Source organism: Limulus polyphemus, unplaced genomic scaffold, assembly GCF_000517525.1.
Source record: "Limulus polyphemus unplaced genomic scaffold, Limulus_polyphemus-2.1.2 Scaffold1242, whole genome shotgun sequence".
NCBI classification, from domain to species: Eukaryota; Metazoa; Arthropoda; class Merostomata; order Xiphosura; family Limulidae; genus Limulus; species Limulus polyphemus.
The window spans coordinates 143,511-161,733 of NW_013666852.1; the positions used below are offsets into that span (position 1 = coordinate 143,511).

Consider the following 18,223-nt stretch of genomic DNA (forward strand, 5'->3'; position numbering starts at 1 on the left):
CATATCAGCTACTATCTAAACTAGAGACATCAGGTCTGGATCTGAATAAAGTCCCTGCATACACTGCTGACAATGCAAGTGTAAACTACAGAAAACACAGCAGTGTTTATCAAAAACTGAAAATGGCTCAAAAGAACATTATTGCTGCAAACTGTTGGCTCATATTTTGCAAAATGCAACAAGATTTGCTACAGCAAAACTAGAAATTGATGTTGAAAATATTGTGCTCAAAGTGTATAACCATTTCAGCATCTCAGCTAAAAGAACAGCACAGTTAAAGGAATTCCGTGAATTTGTGGAGGTTGATAGCTGCAGTCTGTTGTGGAATGTTGTGACTAGATGGCTTTCTTTTTTGCCAGCTATTGACAGAATACTTAAGTGCTGAGAGATGTCTTAGAAAGTTATTTCCAGAGCTTAGGTGAGGAGGAGTGCCCCAATGTACTATGGAAGTGCTTTGGAAATGAAGGAAATGCCTGTGAATCATCAGAGAGCTATTTCTTCTTCCTCAGTCACACTCTTAAATTATTCTTAGACACTATTGAAGCACTAGAAGCCTAGATATTCAGCATAACTTCAGTATTTAAGCTAATGTCTGAACTGAAAAGCAAACTTGAGAGAAGAGTAAAAGACTGTTTTTTTGGCTTTGCAGTAAACACCAAGCTTGGCCAACTTACCCCAGAGATGTCTAAGAAATGTGAAACAGACTTCATTGTTTTCTATGAAAGAGCCATAAAGTACTTAAGTAACAAGTATGACTTCTCTGAAAGCAGCTTTCATAACAAAGTGTCAAAATTGAGCCTAACAAGTGCTATACCTTTTAGAGAATTCTGTGATGCAGTCAAGACCTTCAAGATATTGATATGGATGAATTATATGAAGAGTATTGGATTGTGCAGGCAATTATCAATACACCTGAGATGGTAGATAGCCACAGTGAGGAATGCTATCTCAAGCTGTTCAGTAAATCTGAGGTCCCTTTCACAAATCTGAAGAAGGTGAGAGCTTATATCTTCTCTATTCCATGCAGTAATGCCCACTCAGAACAAGTTTTTTTCAATGATGACCTCAGCTTGGAGAAACAATAGAAACCATCTGCAAGTGGACTCAGTCAAAGCAAAGCTCCAAATCTGTAACAACTTCTCAGAAGAGTGCCAAGCCATGTACCAAAAATTCTTGGCCAACAGAAAACCTCTTGGAGATGGCAAGTAAAGGGCAGAAATACAAAAAATAGACATCCATAGTAGATAGGCTACTTCCTTTAGTTTGTGAAGTAAGTTAATTTGGTTAGCATATGCTATTCCAGCAAAAGTAAAAATGAATATTAATTTCTTCCAATTCTTTATTTTTACTGTATGAATGCACGTATGTAATATATACAGTGCGTTTAAAAACAAATTCATTTTAGAAAAAATAGCATTAATCACATTATAGTGATATTTGACAAATAAATAATTCTCCTAAGTATATTTTGTATATTTTCTAAAACATTTTATATATTTCAACTCATCATAAAACATGTTTGATTTAGGTTAACTTTTCAGTCTTAAGACTTTAGTAATTAATTTGTTAAGTACTAAAATTTAGTAATTTGCATATTTTGATTATTATAATATAATGAAGTAAAAATACATATTCATATTATATATATATATTCATTATATATATATATATGTACACTTAGCGGCTGTGTCCTCCTTTTTGGAGATTTGGAAATGGCCACCCTACACCTGACTCATGGTGCTATATGATGTAAGTTGGAGCATGCTGTCTGGCTCTCTTTTACCTCTCTCTCAGAACTTGATCCTGCTGTTGTACATCTTCCATCTTTTGATGACTGGATAGAGGCAATAACTGATTGTATAATCCAAGCAGCTGTTCATTCCATTCCCAAAACCTCGACAGGTTTTTCCATGGTATTCTTGTCCATGTTGGACTCCTGCCTGCCAGCAAGCATGGAAGGTTCAGAAACAGGCCTATGATATGTTTTGTAGGTATCCCACTCTTTCCAAATGCATTGCTTCCCATTAGGCTTTTGCCTGTGCCTGGCTGGTCAGCCATCAAAGCCAGAAGGAATCTTGGATTAAATTCAGTACCAGCATCTTTTCTACCAACAGTTCTAAGGTTGTCTGGGACAAGATTGGGAGTTCAGTGGGAAGTATGTTCCTATCCCCTTTCTATCTTGCTCTCCAATAGCCAGAAAGTTACTTGTATACAAAGCATCGTCAGTACTCTCAGGAAGATATTTTTTTATCTTTCTAGCACTTCTGTTTCTTCCCCTGCTTTCGTGTCATCAAATCTCAGGCAGACAGATTGCCACTTTCATTTTGGGCGGATCATCTTGACGATTATAATTGCTCATTTACACTGGTGGAACTTCAGCTCCCTCTTCATCAGTCTGGCAGTATATAAGTCGGACCTGATGATATTCATTATGAGATGCTGTACCATCTCTTTCCTGCCTCTCTTGCTCTTCTGGTTGTTTTTAACTGGATTTGGCAGGAGAATGTTTTCCAGTTGCATGATGCAGGGCTATTGTTCTTCTTTACTCAAAGCCTGGGAAGGATCACAAGATTCCTTCTAATTATTATCCAATTGCTTTGACTAGCTGTTCCTGTAAGGTTTTGGAAAGGATGGTTAATGCTTGTCTTCTTTAGTTCCTTGAATCAAACAACCTTCTCTCACCTAACCATCCTAGACACCTAGACATCACTCCACCATGGACCATCTCATTCATCTCGAAACTTCGATCAGGTAAGCCTTCCTCAAGAGAGAACATCTTTTTTCTGTCTTCTTTGATCTTGAGAGGGCTTATAACACTACATGGAGTTTGACATTTTGCAGGACTTCCATTCATATTGGTTGCATGGCCATTTATCCAATTTTATTTGTAACTTTTTACTCAACCAGAATTTTAAAGTCTTTGTGGGTTCAACCCTTTCACGATCCTTCACACTTTTCTGTATTCTCAACAATTTCCTCCTACTGCTGCAAATGGCCTCTATGTCAACGACTTCCACATTTATTGTCAGTCGTCAAACATGAGGTTTATTGAGTGGCAGCTTTAGATTGCTCTCATTTGCTTCTTGCACTAGACCACAGCAAGTGGTTTCACCTTCTCTTTTTCTAAAACCATTTGTATTCATTTTTGCTGCCAGTGGGGTTTACACCCTGATCCTTAGCTCTGTCTTGGTGGTGGTGTTCTTCCCATGTTTCCTGAGACAAATTTCTTGGGGCTTATCTTTGACAATAAGCTTATTTTCATTTCTCACATTAAGCAGCTTCATGTCAAATGTACAAGGGCACTGAACATAGTCCATCCTCTCTTCCACCTCTTGGGGAGCAGATCAATGTTCTACGTTGAAGGTCTATCGTGTCCTCATATGTTCCAAGCTGGACTATGAGTCTATGGTTTATGAATCTGCCAGGGCCTATGTCTTGAAGATATTGGACTCTATACATCATCTGAGGTTTTGGTTCTGCATGGTGCTTTCCAAACTTGGCCAGCCCACTATTTGTACACTGAGCCCCATGAACTTCATTTTCACCTCAGACATTTGCAACTTACCTTGTTTTATGCTACTGAGCTTCGATCCTTACCACAGCATCCCACCTTGTGTTATGTCTTCCATCCTTGGTGGCCTTTGCTCTTTCAGAATCGGAGGTCGGGTTTTCCTCCATTTGGCCTTCATATCCATGCACAGTTGGCTGAATTTGGTCTGTCATTGGATGTTGTTACTGAATCTGATGACCAAATCATTCCTCCATGGCTTGTTACCACCTCCACCTGTGACCTTTTCTTGAGTCATCTGAGGAAGGCAGATACTCCTGATTGGAAGTACCATCTTCTCTTTGCTGAACATCTTTTGAACTAGATTTCTGTTCCCATTTTTACAGATGGTTCGAAATCAGGTGACTGTTGGCTCTGCCATGGTTGTTGTGGCTCGGTGGTTGCTGACAGGATCCTCTCTACAGTTTCTGTGTTCACTGCTGAGATGTATGCCACTTCTTTTGCCCTGTATCATGTAGAAGCTAAGCAGTACACGAACTGTACAATTTACATTGACTCTCATAGTTGTCTACTGGCCTGGAATCACTTATTGTGTGTTCTTACTCTGTTCTCTTGGATATTCAGAAGCAACTGGCCCATTTTTCTTTGTCATCTGTTTCTATCCAGTTTTTCTGTATACCTAGTCATGTTGATATTTGTGAGAACGAATTTGCAGACTCTGCAGCAATGTCTGTTTGCTCTGGTGCTGTCACAGCCATGTCTGTCTCGTATATGGACTTTGGTCCTGTGATCAAGGCGCAGCATTGCATCAGCTGGCAGTCGATTTGGAGTGAGCAATTTCATACTAGCTTTCCAGATGAAACCTATGATTGTTGTTTAGCCATCTAGTTTCCATAAGGATCGGTGGGAGGAAGTTGTCTTTGCTAAGCTATGCATTGGTTACAGTTTTTTAGTTCATCGTTTTCTTTTATGTGGGACTGATCCACTGGCCTTTGTGACACTCAAGTCACAATTGACAACATTTTACTTTGGTGCCATCGTTAAGAATTTGAGAGGTGGCACCATTTTAGACATGTCTTTTCTAAGGGTTTACCCCTGACGTTGGATGGTATCATTGGCGAAAGTGACATTGTCCAGCTTCATTTTGTTTTTAGCTTTTACGAGCCATTGGGTTTTTTAAGTCTTGAGTTTTTTTACCTAGTTTTTGGACATTGTTTAGCTTTTAACTTGTTTTTTTTTACTTTTTGTTTTTATTTTGATACTGGTTGTTTAATGCAGATAACCATGTTGCTTTGTGCCAACCACCTACCTACCTTTTTTATATTGGATCTTCTAATTTAACATATTACACATTTTTTTGTTAAATCATTTTGTAAATGTTATTTATATCTAAATTAAAATCAGAGATGCATAAGTTTTATGATTTAATGAATTAATGTGTTTTTGATTCTGAAATATTAATATAATCCTGAATACAATTTTATAATGTTATGCTTAAGAAGCATATAGAAAGCATCCAGTGATAAATTATCATCATACAAGAAATATTATTTAATTTATTTAATGGTAGATACTTGTTTACATTTAAAATATTAGTTCAGAGGAGCTTTAAAGTGTACAAACATTAAGAGAAATACATGAAAATAGTAAAAAATGGGCAATCAGGCAGTGAAGCATAAAGTGTGTATATATATATATATCACCACATAGTTATTTTTGCCTTAGTTTAAACAAAAACCACTTGCAAGTTATCAAAGCTCTATGAGATTGCATACAGTATAATTACAGTCTCTAAACTGTCAAAAATGACTGATTTAGAGAGGTTGTCAGTATTGCTTCTTTTCCTTGAAATACATTTTTGAATGTTTTATTTCTTGTGCTTTTTGGATTTTTATATAATAAATAGTGTTTGCTGTTGATATTTAAGTAAAAATATAAAAATTAAATTAGCTATGGCCATTTCTGAGACAATACTTACTTCTACACACACAAATGCTTGATTCCTTCCCACATTTTTCCAATGAGATTTGCATGCCATTTGCCTTGATCTACCTCTGACCTATAAAACATGATTAACATGAACTGTTCTAGTGCATGATGTCATCAGCATGCAATGATATCCTTCCTCCAGTAAAAGGACAACACAACCTCCTTGCACAGTAACTCTTCCTTAGAATCTGCACTTTATTTAACTTCATTCTTCTCATCAATATAGTCTTAAATGGGCATGTTCAAAAATTATTTATCAGTTGATATTTATGATAGTTTACAATTAAGTTAACTTTTGTTCAAGTTTACTTGGTTTAATGTTTGGGTCTCACATAACCTGTGTGGTTTCTTTAATTTCACATAATGAATTCTCAAGTGAAAGTAACTCACACTTCGTCCTGTGATAGTGATGATGTTACTAACGTGGAGACTTGTTGTTTGTGGAGGATGTGACAGCATTTATTCAATGTGTTGTGGGTTCCTTCGTGTATACCAGACATCTTACTTTTATCCACCATTCAGCTGATGTTCATTCTCCCAAGTTTGAACATGACCAGCTATTTCCCTCACCAGCATTTGCTCTAGGCACAGCTTTATCTGTGGAAGAAAATTCACACACTTCTAATATTTTTCCTTGATTTTGTATGTATATTCTTTTCTTTCTGTCATTCTCAGTTCCTCCCATACTCATACTACTTGTACTCAAGATTACTTCCTTGCATAATTCCTGCTCTTTCTTGCTCCAACCACATCTCTCTTTCATTCAGGAGTGTCATTCCTTCACTTTCACATGTGTGATTTGTCTAGTCCATTGCCCACAGGGCTGGCCTTTTTGACTGTATAGCTTTTTCTGGTCCCATTCCTGTTGTCCTTCAACTCTGCCAATCTTTCAGTGGAAGTGACAGGTTTTTTGATCCACCCTCTCTTCCTTTAGGCCATCCTACATTGGACTACCTTTTGGCCTCTTTTACATGATAGCTTGAAGATAAATTACCACTTTCTACCATTGCTGATTACTGAGTGGCTTTATCAACTACATTTAATCCTTTCCATTACCACAAGGTTTTATTTTTCCTTGTACTCTCCATTTTGTTCAGATCTTTCCTACTTCACCAACCCCATCATTCTACTCCAATGCTTGACTGGGACCTTAATGTGGATTTATGTGCTCTATCATGTTCTCTGTTGAAGCCACTGGCTTCATATTTCTTATATCACCTTTCTCTGAAGGCATATTTCCTTCTCCTTCTTGTCCAATTGTCATTTAAATGTATATACCATTGATGCCTCTCATACTGTCTTTCACAGCATTTACTTACCTCTCTATCTGGATTGCTTGCTGTGTCCAGTTCAAGCTGTTCAGTATTACTTGGCACATATGTCTCCCTTGTGAATTTCCCATCATCATTTGTTTCTATCTTGGGACCTACTTTTGTTCAGGGATATATTGCCTCCTACCCTTACTAGATGGGTTTGCCAGCTCCATTGATTGCTGTATCATTCCTGAATATTGATGCTCATAGGCTCTTTCATATTTTCTCAGATTCATAACCTGTTTCACACTCTTGCATCTCACTTTTGCCAACCCTTGGAAGAGATGCTTCTGACAGGCATGTGAATGACTCTACACATGTTCATCTCCCATTATCTTTATCATCTGTCTGTTTTGTTTCCTGCAAGATTTTGACTCCCTCCAGTCGTTGTTCCTCAATCTGTACATATTTGAAAAGGGTAAGTACATTTTCTTCTTCATAACCTTCTTCCCTTTTATAGGATCCCACCATGTGGCTGGTGTTGCCTCCTAGGGTATGCTTATTCCCCAAAACCCACACTGTAGAAAAGTCCTATTTCAGTTATCAAAGACATAAAAATCACTATCAGCAATAAATTAATAAGTAGGCTTGTTAAAAAAATTCACAATTTTTAAAAACAACGATTATTTTATACAGAATTCTAAAACAGATTGTTTCCAGTTTCAAAATTACAATACAATACAAATAACTTACTGTACAGGATAAAAAGTGGTAAAAATCCAGATGAGACTGGAAAACACTCAGAGTTGATATTTCAGGCAGTCTTAGTTGGTAATTATCAAAGGTGTTTGTATCAGTGCCAACATTCTGTCCACTAATTCTGAGGGTGTTGAAAGAATATCGTGTTCTCTAATGATCTAATTAACCATTTGAAGCTTGGAATTTGAATAGTGAGAGATCATTTGTCCATTTTCGGGTATGTATTTTGACCTGACAGTGCTGAACTGTCTCTAGAAAACATCATTTATGTAAAAAAAAAAATTGCATGTGGTGTTAAATCTTTGATAAATTTGTGTTAAGAGACTTGTTACTCATCATTATAAATTTTATCATTAAGTGATAACTCAATATGTTGATGCTTTGCTGGATGAGCCTGACTAATGAAATGAAAAAAAAAAATCTGCTTTTTGTTTGTGTAATAAGCATAGACTAGTAAATTGGCATCAACATTACTAAAACTTGTTACAAAATCTATGGCAAGTGTCTGATGTCTGGTTTAGAGAAGTGGCTGACATAGGGTGACCAGATTTTCAAACCAAAAACTGTGAGAGCCCAGCTCTTGCCCCTAATTTTAAAATGATTGTTGAAAATTTGAAATAATTTAGCTTTTATTCACTTTAAATTTATTGAACTGTTTCACAATATTTCCAAGTATATTAACATAAGCATTGTTTTGAAATAATTTCAACTACTTTTTTTGTGATAGACACAAAAAAATGAGCAAAACTAGTCAAATTATACATCCAAGAAATCTTTAATTATTCACTTTATCCAATTCATTTTAAAATAGGCTATTTCATACCTGGATTTGTTTAAGAATCCATAATACTTTCAAACATACCACTTTAAGGTTTTAGCATTACTTTGATATTTTTAAGACATATTTTTGTGAAGAATGAATGGAACCTAGAATATCTGTTTTTTGTTTCGTTAAATATTCAAAAAAATTTAGTACATGACTGTATAAAATGATGATGAGTACTGTCTTAACTGCTTCTACATTCACACCTGTGCAGACCTGAGTTTCTTACCAAGCATAGACAGAACTTTCAAGAGAGTATGACAGCAGGAGAGTATGTGTTACAACATTGAGCAAGTCAAATAGGCCTATTACATTTGTGATTCAATGTTTTTTGTGTCCCAAGAACTTTTCTTAAGACACTGGGCAAACTACCAAAAAAATGGAACTGTCCCAGCATAACTGGGATGTCTGGTAACGCTAGGTCGATAATGTGAGAATTATAACAGTTCAGACAGGACTCAAAAACTTGTTCAACATCAAGGATAATAAGCAGTTTTCAGAGGAACTGATTTAGAGAAGTTTCACTACATAATATTTTCAAAACAAAGATCATAGAAATATATATTTCTTTTGAAAACACAAAAAATGTATTGAAAATATTAAAATAAACATTTTTGATTAATCATAAGACCATGTTTTGCACAATTTGCAGGGGCCAACTCACTTCTCAGTTGTTAAATTACAACCATGTTGCAACTATATGAAAATAATATGGAAGATCTATCCAAACTTGAGCAGTCTCAAACAAGAATATTTAAGATTATATCTCCTGTTGTTTATTCAAGGAAGGTTTGTTCTAATATCTTGTCTAAAAGAATAAGAAGAGTGCTTAACTTTCATAAATCTTGTGTATTGTGAGGGACTATTGTATTCAGGACTACAGTTTTAAAAAAGTTTTTATGTGCTCCTTATGTATATTTTTTATTTTCTTTTTACACTTCTGGATACTTTTTATTACAACCCTATGAACCTGATACATCTAGTACAGGTGATGTACTTATTCAGTCCTAAGTGTGCTTGTTATGGCATATGTTGGTTAAGAGATAGTTGTACTGTTCCTAACACTTTCACATGGAGCAGAGATACCTCATGATTCTTGGGATGCAGCTGTGTAACTGCACAAACACAGACTGTGGATTGTAAGAGCAGTTTGGCACTTTCCAGAAGAGATTAGCTTCTGCTTTGGAAGGACTGAGACCTGCTGTAAAGTTCTGTGTTTTTGTGTAAGACCTGTATCGTACTGTATATGCCTACTATGCACTGTCTTATTCTTTCTTTCAAGTTGAAATTAGTTTCATTGGCATTCAATTATTGGTTTTATTTTACTTTTTTTGTTTTACCTAATTATTTTCAAATCGTGTGAATTCAGTTAGACATGTAATCATTTCATAATACAAGTTTTCAGTAAATATTGTGCAAAAACTTTTAAACGTTGTTGCAGTGTAATTATTATCCAGTAACTTAAACAAAAGAGCAATATGCTATTGTGAAATAAACAGTGCATTGTGATGTTAAAAAAATTAATTATTCTGGTAAATAATTAATTAAGCTGTGCAGGTGTTACAAGTAAAATAAATTTACTTCTCTCTCTCATAGAATGTAAGTAGAAATTTCTGTTTATTATTCATCTTTATTCAGAGCATTTTTAATCAGAATTTGATATGTTCACTTCTTTTTACTCTAGTCAGACTAGTAGCCTTCTTAGTGAATATGTATTGTTTGATGATGAGGAAGACTTAACTACAGAGGTTTCAAATTACACCACTGAAACAGAAACAAGTGAAAACACACCTTTACCTGGTAAGCAAAATATAAAAATATTTGATAATATTTGCAGAAGTGCTGTTTTCAATGATTACTCACTTGTATTTAATGTGTTGAGCTAAATGTTGACATTAACTTTCCTATAGTAATAATATTTCCTAAGATTTTGGTATTTATTTCAAAATTGTAGGCTATGAAATAAAATTATAATTCTATTTCTGTTAAGTAAGATTAATTTTGCAAAGGTGATTCTATTTATCTAAGTAATCTTAAAATCAATTAATCTTGGATAATTAACATGATTTATATATTTTCATTTGTGACAAGTGAAAAATTAGTGATAAAGGTAGAACTTAAAGTATCACTGTTGTCTAACATACTAAATTTGACTTAAACAATTCATGTATTTGATGATGATTGGATTGGTTCTTAAAAAGTTACTAGTCAGTAAGAAAACAACTAATTTGTATTTTAGTTTTATTTTATTTTTAGATTTTTTATTAAATGTAACTTAGTGGAAATACAGTGAAAATTTACAATGTAATATACATTGGATACGTGTTGAAATGAAAAGGGTGTAAATCAATACTGCCTACAATTTATATTGAATATAATGCTGTTTTCTAACAATTTGGAAATTGATATAGTGTAGTAAAGAGAAAGTATGAAGTAACTAAAGTAATTATAAATACAGTGTTCTCTTAAATTATTTTAATGTGGTTATAGCATAAGTTGTTTGCATCAGTCAATTAATTTTTATTTGAGCTTGCCTACTTGTTACCATAAATCTTGTGATGACATACTTGATTCAGTAATCTACTTATCTCAGTATCCAAATGAATCTTTCAGGAGTCTGGTTTTTTTGTTGTAAACTATCCAATTTATAAAAGGAATTTTAATGTAGCTGTCATATACTTTTCTCTGTATATGGATGGGTTTTATTCAAGCTTAGACTTTCATGATTATTCTTTAAAAATTTCAAATTTGCTGAAACTAAAATATTTTTGTTGTTTACTTTTCCCACCCAGTATCTTACCTCCTCTCACATAATAATTTCTCTTGTTCAGTGCTGCTCTCTAAAATGTGCTCACCACTAAACTTGAAACTCCCACCTACCCCACAGTCATTGTGGTTATACTGCATTTTCCCTTGCAACTAAGCATGTGACAACCTTTCACCCATAGGTGTGTGACACACTCTTGTAACACAGTTTACTCTCTCTATACTATTTAGGACCCGGCATGGCCAGATGGTTAGGGCGCTCGACTCGCGATCTGCAGGTCATGGGTTCGAATCCCTGTCACACCAAACGTGCTCACCCTTTCAGCTGTGGGGGCATTATAATGTCATTGTCAATCCCACTATTCATTGGTAAAAGAGTAGCCCAAGAGTTGGCGGTGGGTGGTGATGACTAGCTGCCTTCCCTCTAGTCTTACACTGCTAAATTAAGGACAGTTAGCGCAGATAGTCCTCGTGTAGCTTTGCGTAAAATCCATATCAAACAAACTATACTATCATATTTAGCTTAACTTCAATTCTCATTTAGGCGCTATTGTGTTCAGATGTTGTTGAATTTTGCTCATTTGTAGTTTGAGTATATATATATATATGTGTGTGTGTGTATGATGAAACTGACACCAGCTTCTCTAGAGGTGACGTACATACACTATTAATTTAGCAGAAGAGTATGTAAATTTATTTTCACGTGAGGTTGTACTCTCGTGACCTACTCTGTGTGTAAATACCCTGCCAGAAGCTTCAGTAAGAAGAAGATAAAGTCACAATATAGTTATTGAAGAGTATAGTGATTTCTGTTTGCCACTCGATATTGTTATCAATATTGAAAGGTATTGTTTGAATATTGTAATTGCTGTATTCTTTCTAGAATTAGGTTTTTTCTTTCTGGTTCTTTTTCCTGATTCCATTAATATTGATTTATTAATGTTTATGATAAATTATATATTAATATTGGTGTGAAGTCCTGGCCAGGCATTTGTTTATTAACTGTGTTGAATATATTTCTAAGTGTTGTTATTGAGAATAACTTGTGTTTTTGTTGTTGTACCTTGATTGTAGCGGCATGTTAATTTTAGACTGTTACAAGTTTAGCATTTGAATTACAACTTCAGTTGGAGTAAACTTAACTGTGTTGTTTTTCTTCACTTTTTAATTTGGTGAATTGAATGTCACTTCTCAGGCTGCAGTTTCTACACTTTCATCTGAAAAGATCTTGGCCATAATTTGATGAGAGTTTGAATACTGCATGAGACAACCAGCTTCTCATGAACCTGGACAAGATCTTCAATTTCTGGAAGAACCTGGTCTTGATGACTAGTGTTTGGAGAACGCTTTTCTTCCCCCTATCTTATGCTATGAATTCCGCTATATCACCTGTGGATTCTGCCAGTCTATCCACCAATTCCATGTAAGGTTTTTGTAGGAGACCTGTACTCTCATATTTTCCATGCTGGCATGTTTATCCTCTTCAGTCCTTTCCCTCCAAACCTGGCTCCTCTGCTGCTGGGATCTCCTAGGTAGAGATAAATCTTTGTGTCAGGTATGCCTACCCATTACCTGTCTGCATGACTTCAGAATGACATCATTTTTATGCAGATCTCATTTTGGAGATGTCACTGAGTTCCTGAAGTCACAGGTGAAATCTGCATGACAGTATTCTTCCATTTCTTCTTGGGTTTCCAGGTTGTCTCAGCCTTCACCTGTCCCCACTACTGTATCCCATCCCACACCTTCTCAACTTTTACTTGTTTCTTTCTCCATGGTTTCAACAGTTAGTCATTGTACTTCTCACTGCAGATACACACATTGCCTGTGGTACCAGTGACTACCCAGTGGGTTCTGGTAGGGTAGGAGCATGCCTGTTCAGATGTGTTCACCTATGGTGGAAGTTCACTTCCTATCCTTGGGTTCTTCAGGAGCTATCAGAAGGTCTCTTCTTCCACTTCCTTTCCCCCTCCATTGTCATCAGTTCCTGTGTCCTTTCTCCCTTCTTGGAATCCCACAACTTCCCAGCTTCTTTCTGAGATGGTCCAGACTCTTCCACTCAAAGATGCTATAGAATCAGTCAGTCAAGTCTCTCCAGGATTTTACTTCAGGTTGTTTGTTGTTCCCAAGTAGACCAGGGACTGGCATCCAGTGATATATTTGTCTTGACTCAACCATTTCATAGACCTTCCCTGTTTTACCATGGAGTCTTTTCTCACTCATACCAGGTCTGTGGATGACCAAGATGGATGTCTCAGACACCTCCACATCCCCATTGTCCCACAGTCCAGATGGTATTTTTAGTTCATTAACAAGGGTCAGGTTTACCAGTTTTGCACATTGTCCTTTGGACTGGCCACAGCACCTTATGTGTTTTGTCAAGTGGTCATGGCTTTTGCTCAATTACTCTATGCTCAATGCTTGTACTTCTAACATTATATGGACATGTAGCTCCTGCTGGCTCCATTAGAACCTGTAGTCTATGAATACACAAAGTTGCTACTGAGAGAAGCAACTTGCATTGGTTATATCACCAAGGTGGAGAAGTCCTTCCATGTACCTACCCAATATCTTGTCCACTTGGGAGTATTTCTCAACACCTATCTCAATTTGGCCCAACCTTCTTCCTTTCATCTATGGTCAATGGAGCATTTAGTCAACAAGGTCCTTACTTCATCTGCTCTTACTGCATGCAAGATTCTTTCATTCTTGGAAATGTGGGCTTCCATGGAAGCACTTATGCCATTAGGTTGTGCTCACATGTGCACTCTTCATTGGATGGTACATGATCAATGGAACTTTGCCAACGATACCTTGGACTCAATTATCTGGCTCCCACATTCCCTCCTGGTCAATTTCGCATGATGACTAAGCAAAGACACCACCGTGGTGAGTGTTCCTCTTCTACCACCTCATTCTGAGTTGCACCTGTTCACAAATGCTTCACTAGGGGGTTGGGGCAAGTATGGTGCCTCAGGAGATTTCAGGTTGTTGGTGGCTAATCAAGGCAACTTTAAATATCAACACCTTTGACCTACTGGCCATTCATCAAGCTTTGGATCATTTCCTTCCCTCAATTCAGGACAAATTGGTCATGATCAATTCCGACACTTCGACAGTTGTCGTACATCAGTCACCAGCGTGGCACCCGTTCCTGTTTGCTATGTTTCCAAATGTTGGAACTATGTTTTTTGGGGCCATGGTTTTCAAACATTCCTCATTTTGTGTATTGTTTTGGGTGTCTTCAATCTAGTCATGGATTTTCTTTCTTGTCCAGACCAGAAAGACACCATGGAGTAGTCCTTTGACCCTCAGGTTTTCCAGTGGCTGTGCACACAATGAAATACTCCTCGTTTGGATGCAATTGTCTCACAGCAAACTCCAAATTCCATCTGTTTTGGTACCTCATCCCCAGGCCTTGGTTGTGGATGCTCTTAGTTAGAATTGGACCAACCAGTCACAAATGTGCCTATCTTCTGATCTGACTTTTTTTAGTAGCCTTTACTGTACTACTAAATTGGCTTCGATAACTTATCAATGTCAAACTCGTGACTAGCATTTTTCTCAGCGTCTGTGTTGTAGCTTCATTTTCCTTAACTCTTCACTTGTGATTCGCAATACCACTTAACCAGCTAGTTGTACTTTCCTAGTACTTGACCTTATTATGTAACACAGATTTCTTTTATTTATGCCATTTTTTCATGTATATGTTCACTTAGAAAACTCAGAAAATCGTTAGAACTTTTTTTTTAAACTCTATTTAAACATTAAAAATACTGAAGCAATTATAAATTTCCATCAGAAATATCCAGTTGATTCACACCCTCCTTCATCTATCAACCTAAGTCACTGATTCCACATCCTGCTCTCACCACACTTCCTTTTCAAGCATGGCTTTTGTCCAGTTCCTTATGGGGAGATCCAGATTATCCACACATGTACCATCCATTTTATTCCATTCTGTTTACCCTTCCTTACTCATGGTTTATCAGAGAAAGTGGTGGACTTTCCATCGATCATCTTTGCAGCATGGGTTCTGTCCTTCCCGAATGACTCTTCACATTGCAGAGTTCCTTACATGGCTGTTTGATCATAGCCCATCAGTATCTTCTATTGCAGGATATCAAGCAGCATTATTTAACGCCTTCCATTTTATCAGGTATTGCAAAGTATTTTCCTCTCCTACCATTTCCCTTTTGTTAGATTTTTCAAAATTGATTGTCCTCTTCACTGTACTCTATTGCTAGATTGAGATATTACTGTTATTCTCCACACCCTTACTCTTCCTCCCTTTGACCCTTTGGCTACCTGTTCCCTCTACCATCTTTCCCTAAAGCCTATTTACTATTCCTTTTTGGCCTATGGTCATCAGAGGTTAGACATATTTCCCATCAACGTTTCATGTACACTTTACCACCACATTTATTTTCTTCTTTATCCAGATCATACTTTCCTTTGCAGAACATTGGTGATTTGTGAGGGCAACTCTTCCATTATACCAATTTACCTTCCCTCCATTTCATATTTATAATCACATTCAGATCTGGATAGATTTCTATGTCCATTTTGTGCTCTTCATTGTTGTATTACCCACATGACTTCCTTCCTTGGGTCTCAATCCCAATTATTCATTCCCTGGAACCCATCCTTTCTCCAAGACCAATCACCTTTTACCCTTATGTATTGGATTTATCAACTTATCAGGCTGAAGTATACATCCCTATCTCCTGATTCCCATTGTCCTTTCCAGGTGTCATCTCACCAGGTTCGACACCTTACCTTATCACTGGCAGCTCATCTTTGTCATCCTTTAAAAGAGATCATCCAGTTGTGAATCAGTAAGTTTACTTTTCACTCTCACTTCCTTTTTTACCTACAGGAGAATGTCCTTTATAGGTAGAGGATCCCTCTCAGTGGCAAGTTGCGTCTGTACAGGTATTCTTATTGGTTGTCAGTAAAAAATCCACACTGTATGGCCCACAACCATCAGAGGCTGGATCTACTTTTCTCTCTCTCTCTCATTGTAGATATATATATATATATATATACATCTATTATCCAGGCCTATAATGCACACTGTTGAGATTGATGTTCCACAAGACCACTTGTGAGGGTAACTCACATTACGCCGTTTTCCCTTCCTATTGTTTCACATTTATAATCACATTCGGATCCAGAAATACTTCTATTGCTCACACATTTCCTCTCACCAGATTCGACACCTTACCTATTACTTACATCATGTGGGTGTTTTTTCCTCATCCAAATATTGTATATCAGCTGTTGCCATTCTACACATGATGGTTCAACAACTATCAATCAGTAAGTTTACTTTTCTCTCTCTCTCCCTTTTTCCCCTATAGGAACACATTCCTTATAGGTAGTATATCCTGCTTAGTGGCGAGTGGTGCCTGTACAGGTATACTTACTGGCTGTCAGCTAAAAAAGTCCATACTTTACAGTCTATAATCATCAGAGGCTGCACTGTGCACTGAATGAGAGAAGCTCTCGGGCTGGTGTAGCAAGGAGCTGGAGTAGGCGAGCAGTTGGCTGGGATGCCCCACCAGAGAAAACCAGAGTCTGGACCTGTCAATCTCTTTCTCTCTCTATAGATATATATATACCTTTTTTCAAACCTATAACACACACTGTTGAGATGGGGTGTTTCACAAGATGCTAGTAGATTCTCTTCATGGTATATTGCTTCATAATTATGCCCGTAGTAGACCATATTGATTCATAAACTATCATGAGTAAAGCAGAAGGTGATAGCTGCCAATTCCTGCTATTCCTTTGACTAAATAAATCAGGAGTGGTCTGCTTTTCAAAATAGGGTTTCTGTATTCACCCATTACACAGTTTCCAATATCATAGCTCCTTCAGGCTCCCTACCATGTTTCTCTCCCCCATTCTTCATGTGGAGTACAGGAGTCCTTACTGCTTACCAGATCCTATCCACTTGGGTGGTGGACCATAGAGGCTTCCTCCTGAATGTGCTTAATCCCATTCATTAGAGAGCTGGATGGTGGTGTGCTGCTCATGTAGAATCAGAAACTGGAGTAGATCCATCATAATGCAGTTCACCCTGTGGTTAGGACCCCTCATCCTACCATTACCTGGATGTCGGTTTTTGAATTATAGGTTTTGGATTAGAGCTGGACTAGCCAACATATGGCCTCACACATGTATTGGTTGGGAGCCCTTGTCCTTCCACGGACATGATGTATTAGTTGGTTGAGGTACCCCTGGCATTCCTCCTCTGTAAAGCTGTGGCTAAGGTGTTCTGTATTGCAAAGAACTAGGCTGACTGACAGGTACTCTGGTTAGCTGGAGTACCCCCTGACATACCATATGCAGGTTACAACTTATACGTTGTGGTAGCACATGAAGGTGGACCTGGAACCCGAAGTCTGATTGTTTTTGTATTTGAGGGAAACACTACATTGGGCATTTCTCTTCCTACTGTCATTCAGTGTTGATTGAAAATTTATTTTCATGTGCCCTGCCTAGTCAGACAGAACAGAACATCTTCCTTCCATCTCATAGGTTTGAGGTGAAGATAGTAGGAGTCCTCCTCCTACTGTGGAATGGATGATAAGTACCCAATGTTGCCTGATTTTGGACTGGAGTTCACCCACCAAGTATGGGCTGACATGCCCTAGCCATTCTACACTGTGCGACACATCCATTTCGTTTTCCAAACCATTACTATATTTGGTTGGGAATCCTCCATCCTGCCATCTCCTGGATGTCACTTCTCAGGTGTTTATGTTGGGTGTGGAGTTGAACCAACCAACATGTATACATTAATGGATGTGCTTCATCTAATTTCCGTCTATTTATGCAACACTTACTATTTCATTGGGAAACAGTATACCTGGTTCAGATGTGGTGCAGTCTCCCGCAGGTGTGTTTCTCTGTCAACAGAGATCACATTCCTTGAACATTCTTTGGATATTTTCCGAAGTATGCTCATCTAGGTAACTTTTGCATCAGTCTCTCCACCTCTTCAGTGTGGGATTCTAGCTCTTATATGAGCGAAGGTAAGATACTATAATTATAGTATTTTGGCACTTGTGTATAAAGTTAAAATCATAAATAATATTCAACGTTAAACTGGTACAC

At 37.1% G+C, this 18,223-nt stretch overlaps 1 protein-coding gene across 2 annotated transcripts in view; it reads left to right on the top strand.

Moving 5' to 3' along the window:
• LOC106462759 (zinc finger protein 830-like) overlaps positions 1–18,223 on the top strand; it is a 64,001-nt gene that overhangs the window by 15,111 nt on the left and 30,667 nt on the right. For both annotated transcript variants that reach the window (XM_022390088.1, XM_022390089.1), the window contains exon 4: positions 10,017–10,132. In XM_022390088.1, the coding sequence (XP_022245796.1) occupies positions 10,017–10,132 (116 nt within the window). The remainder of the gene's footprint in view (positions 1–10,016; positions 10,133–18,223) is intronic.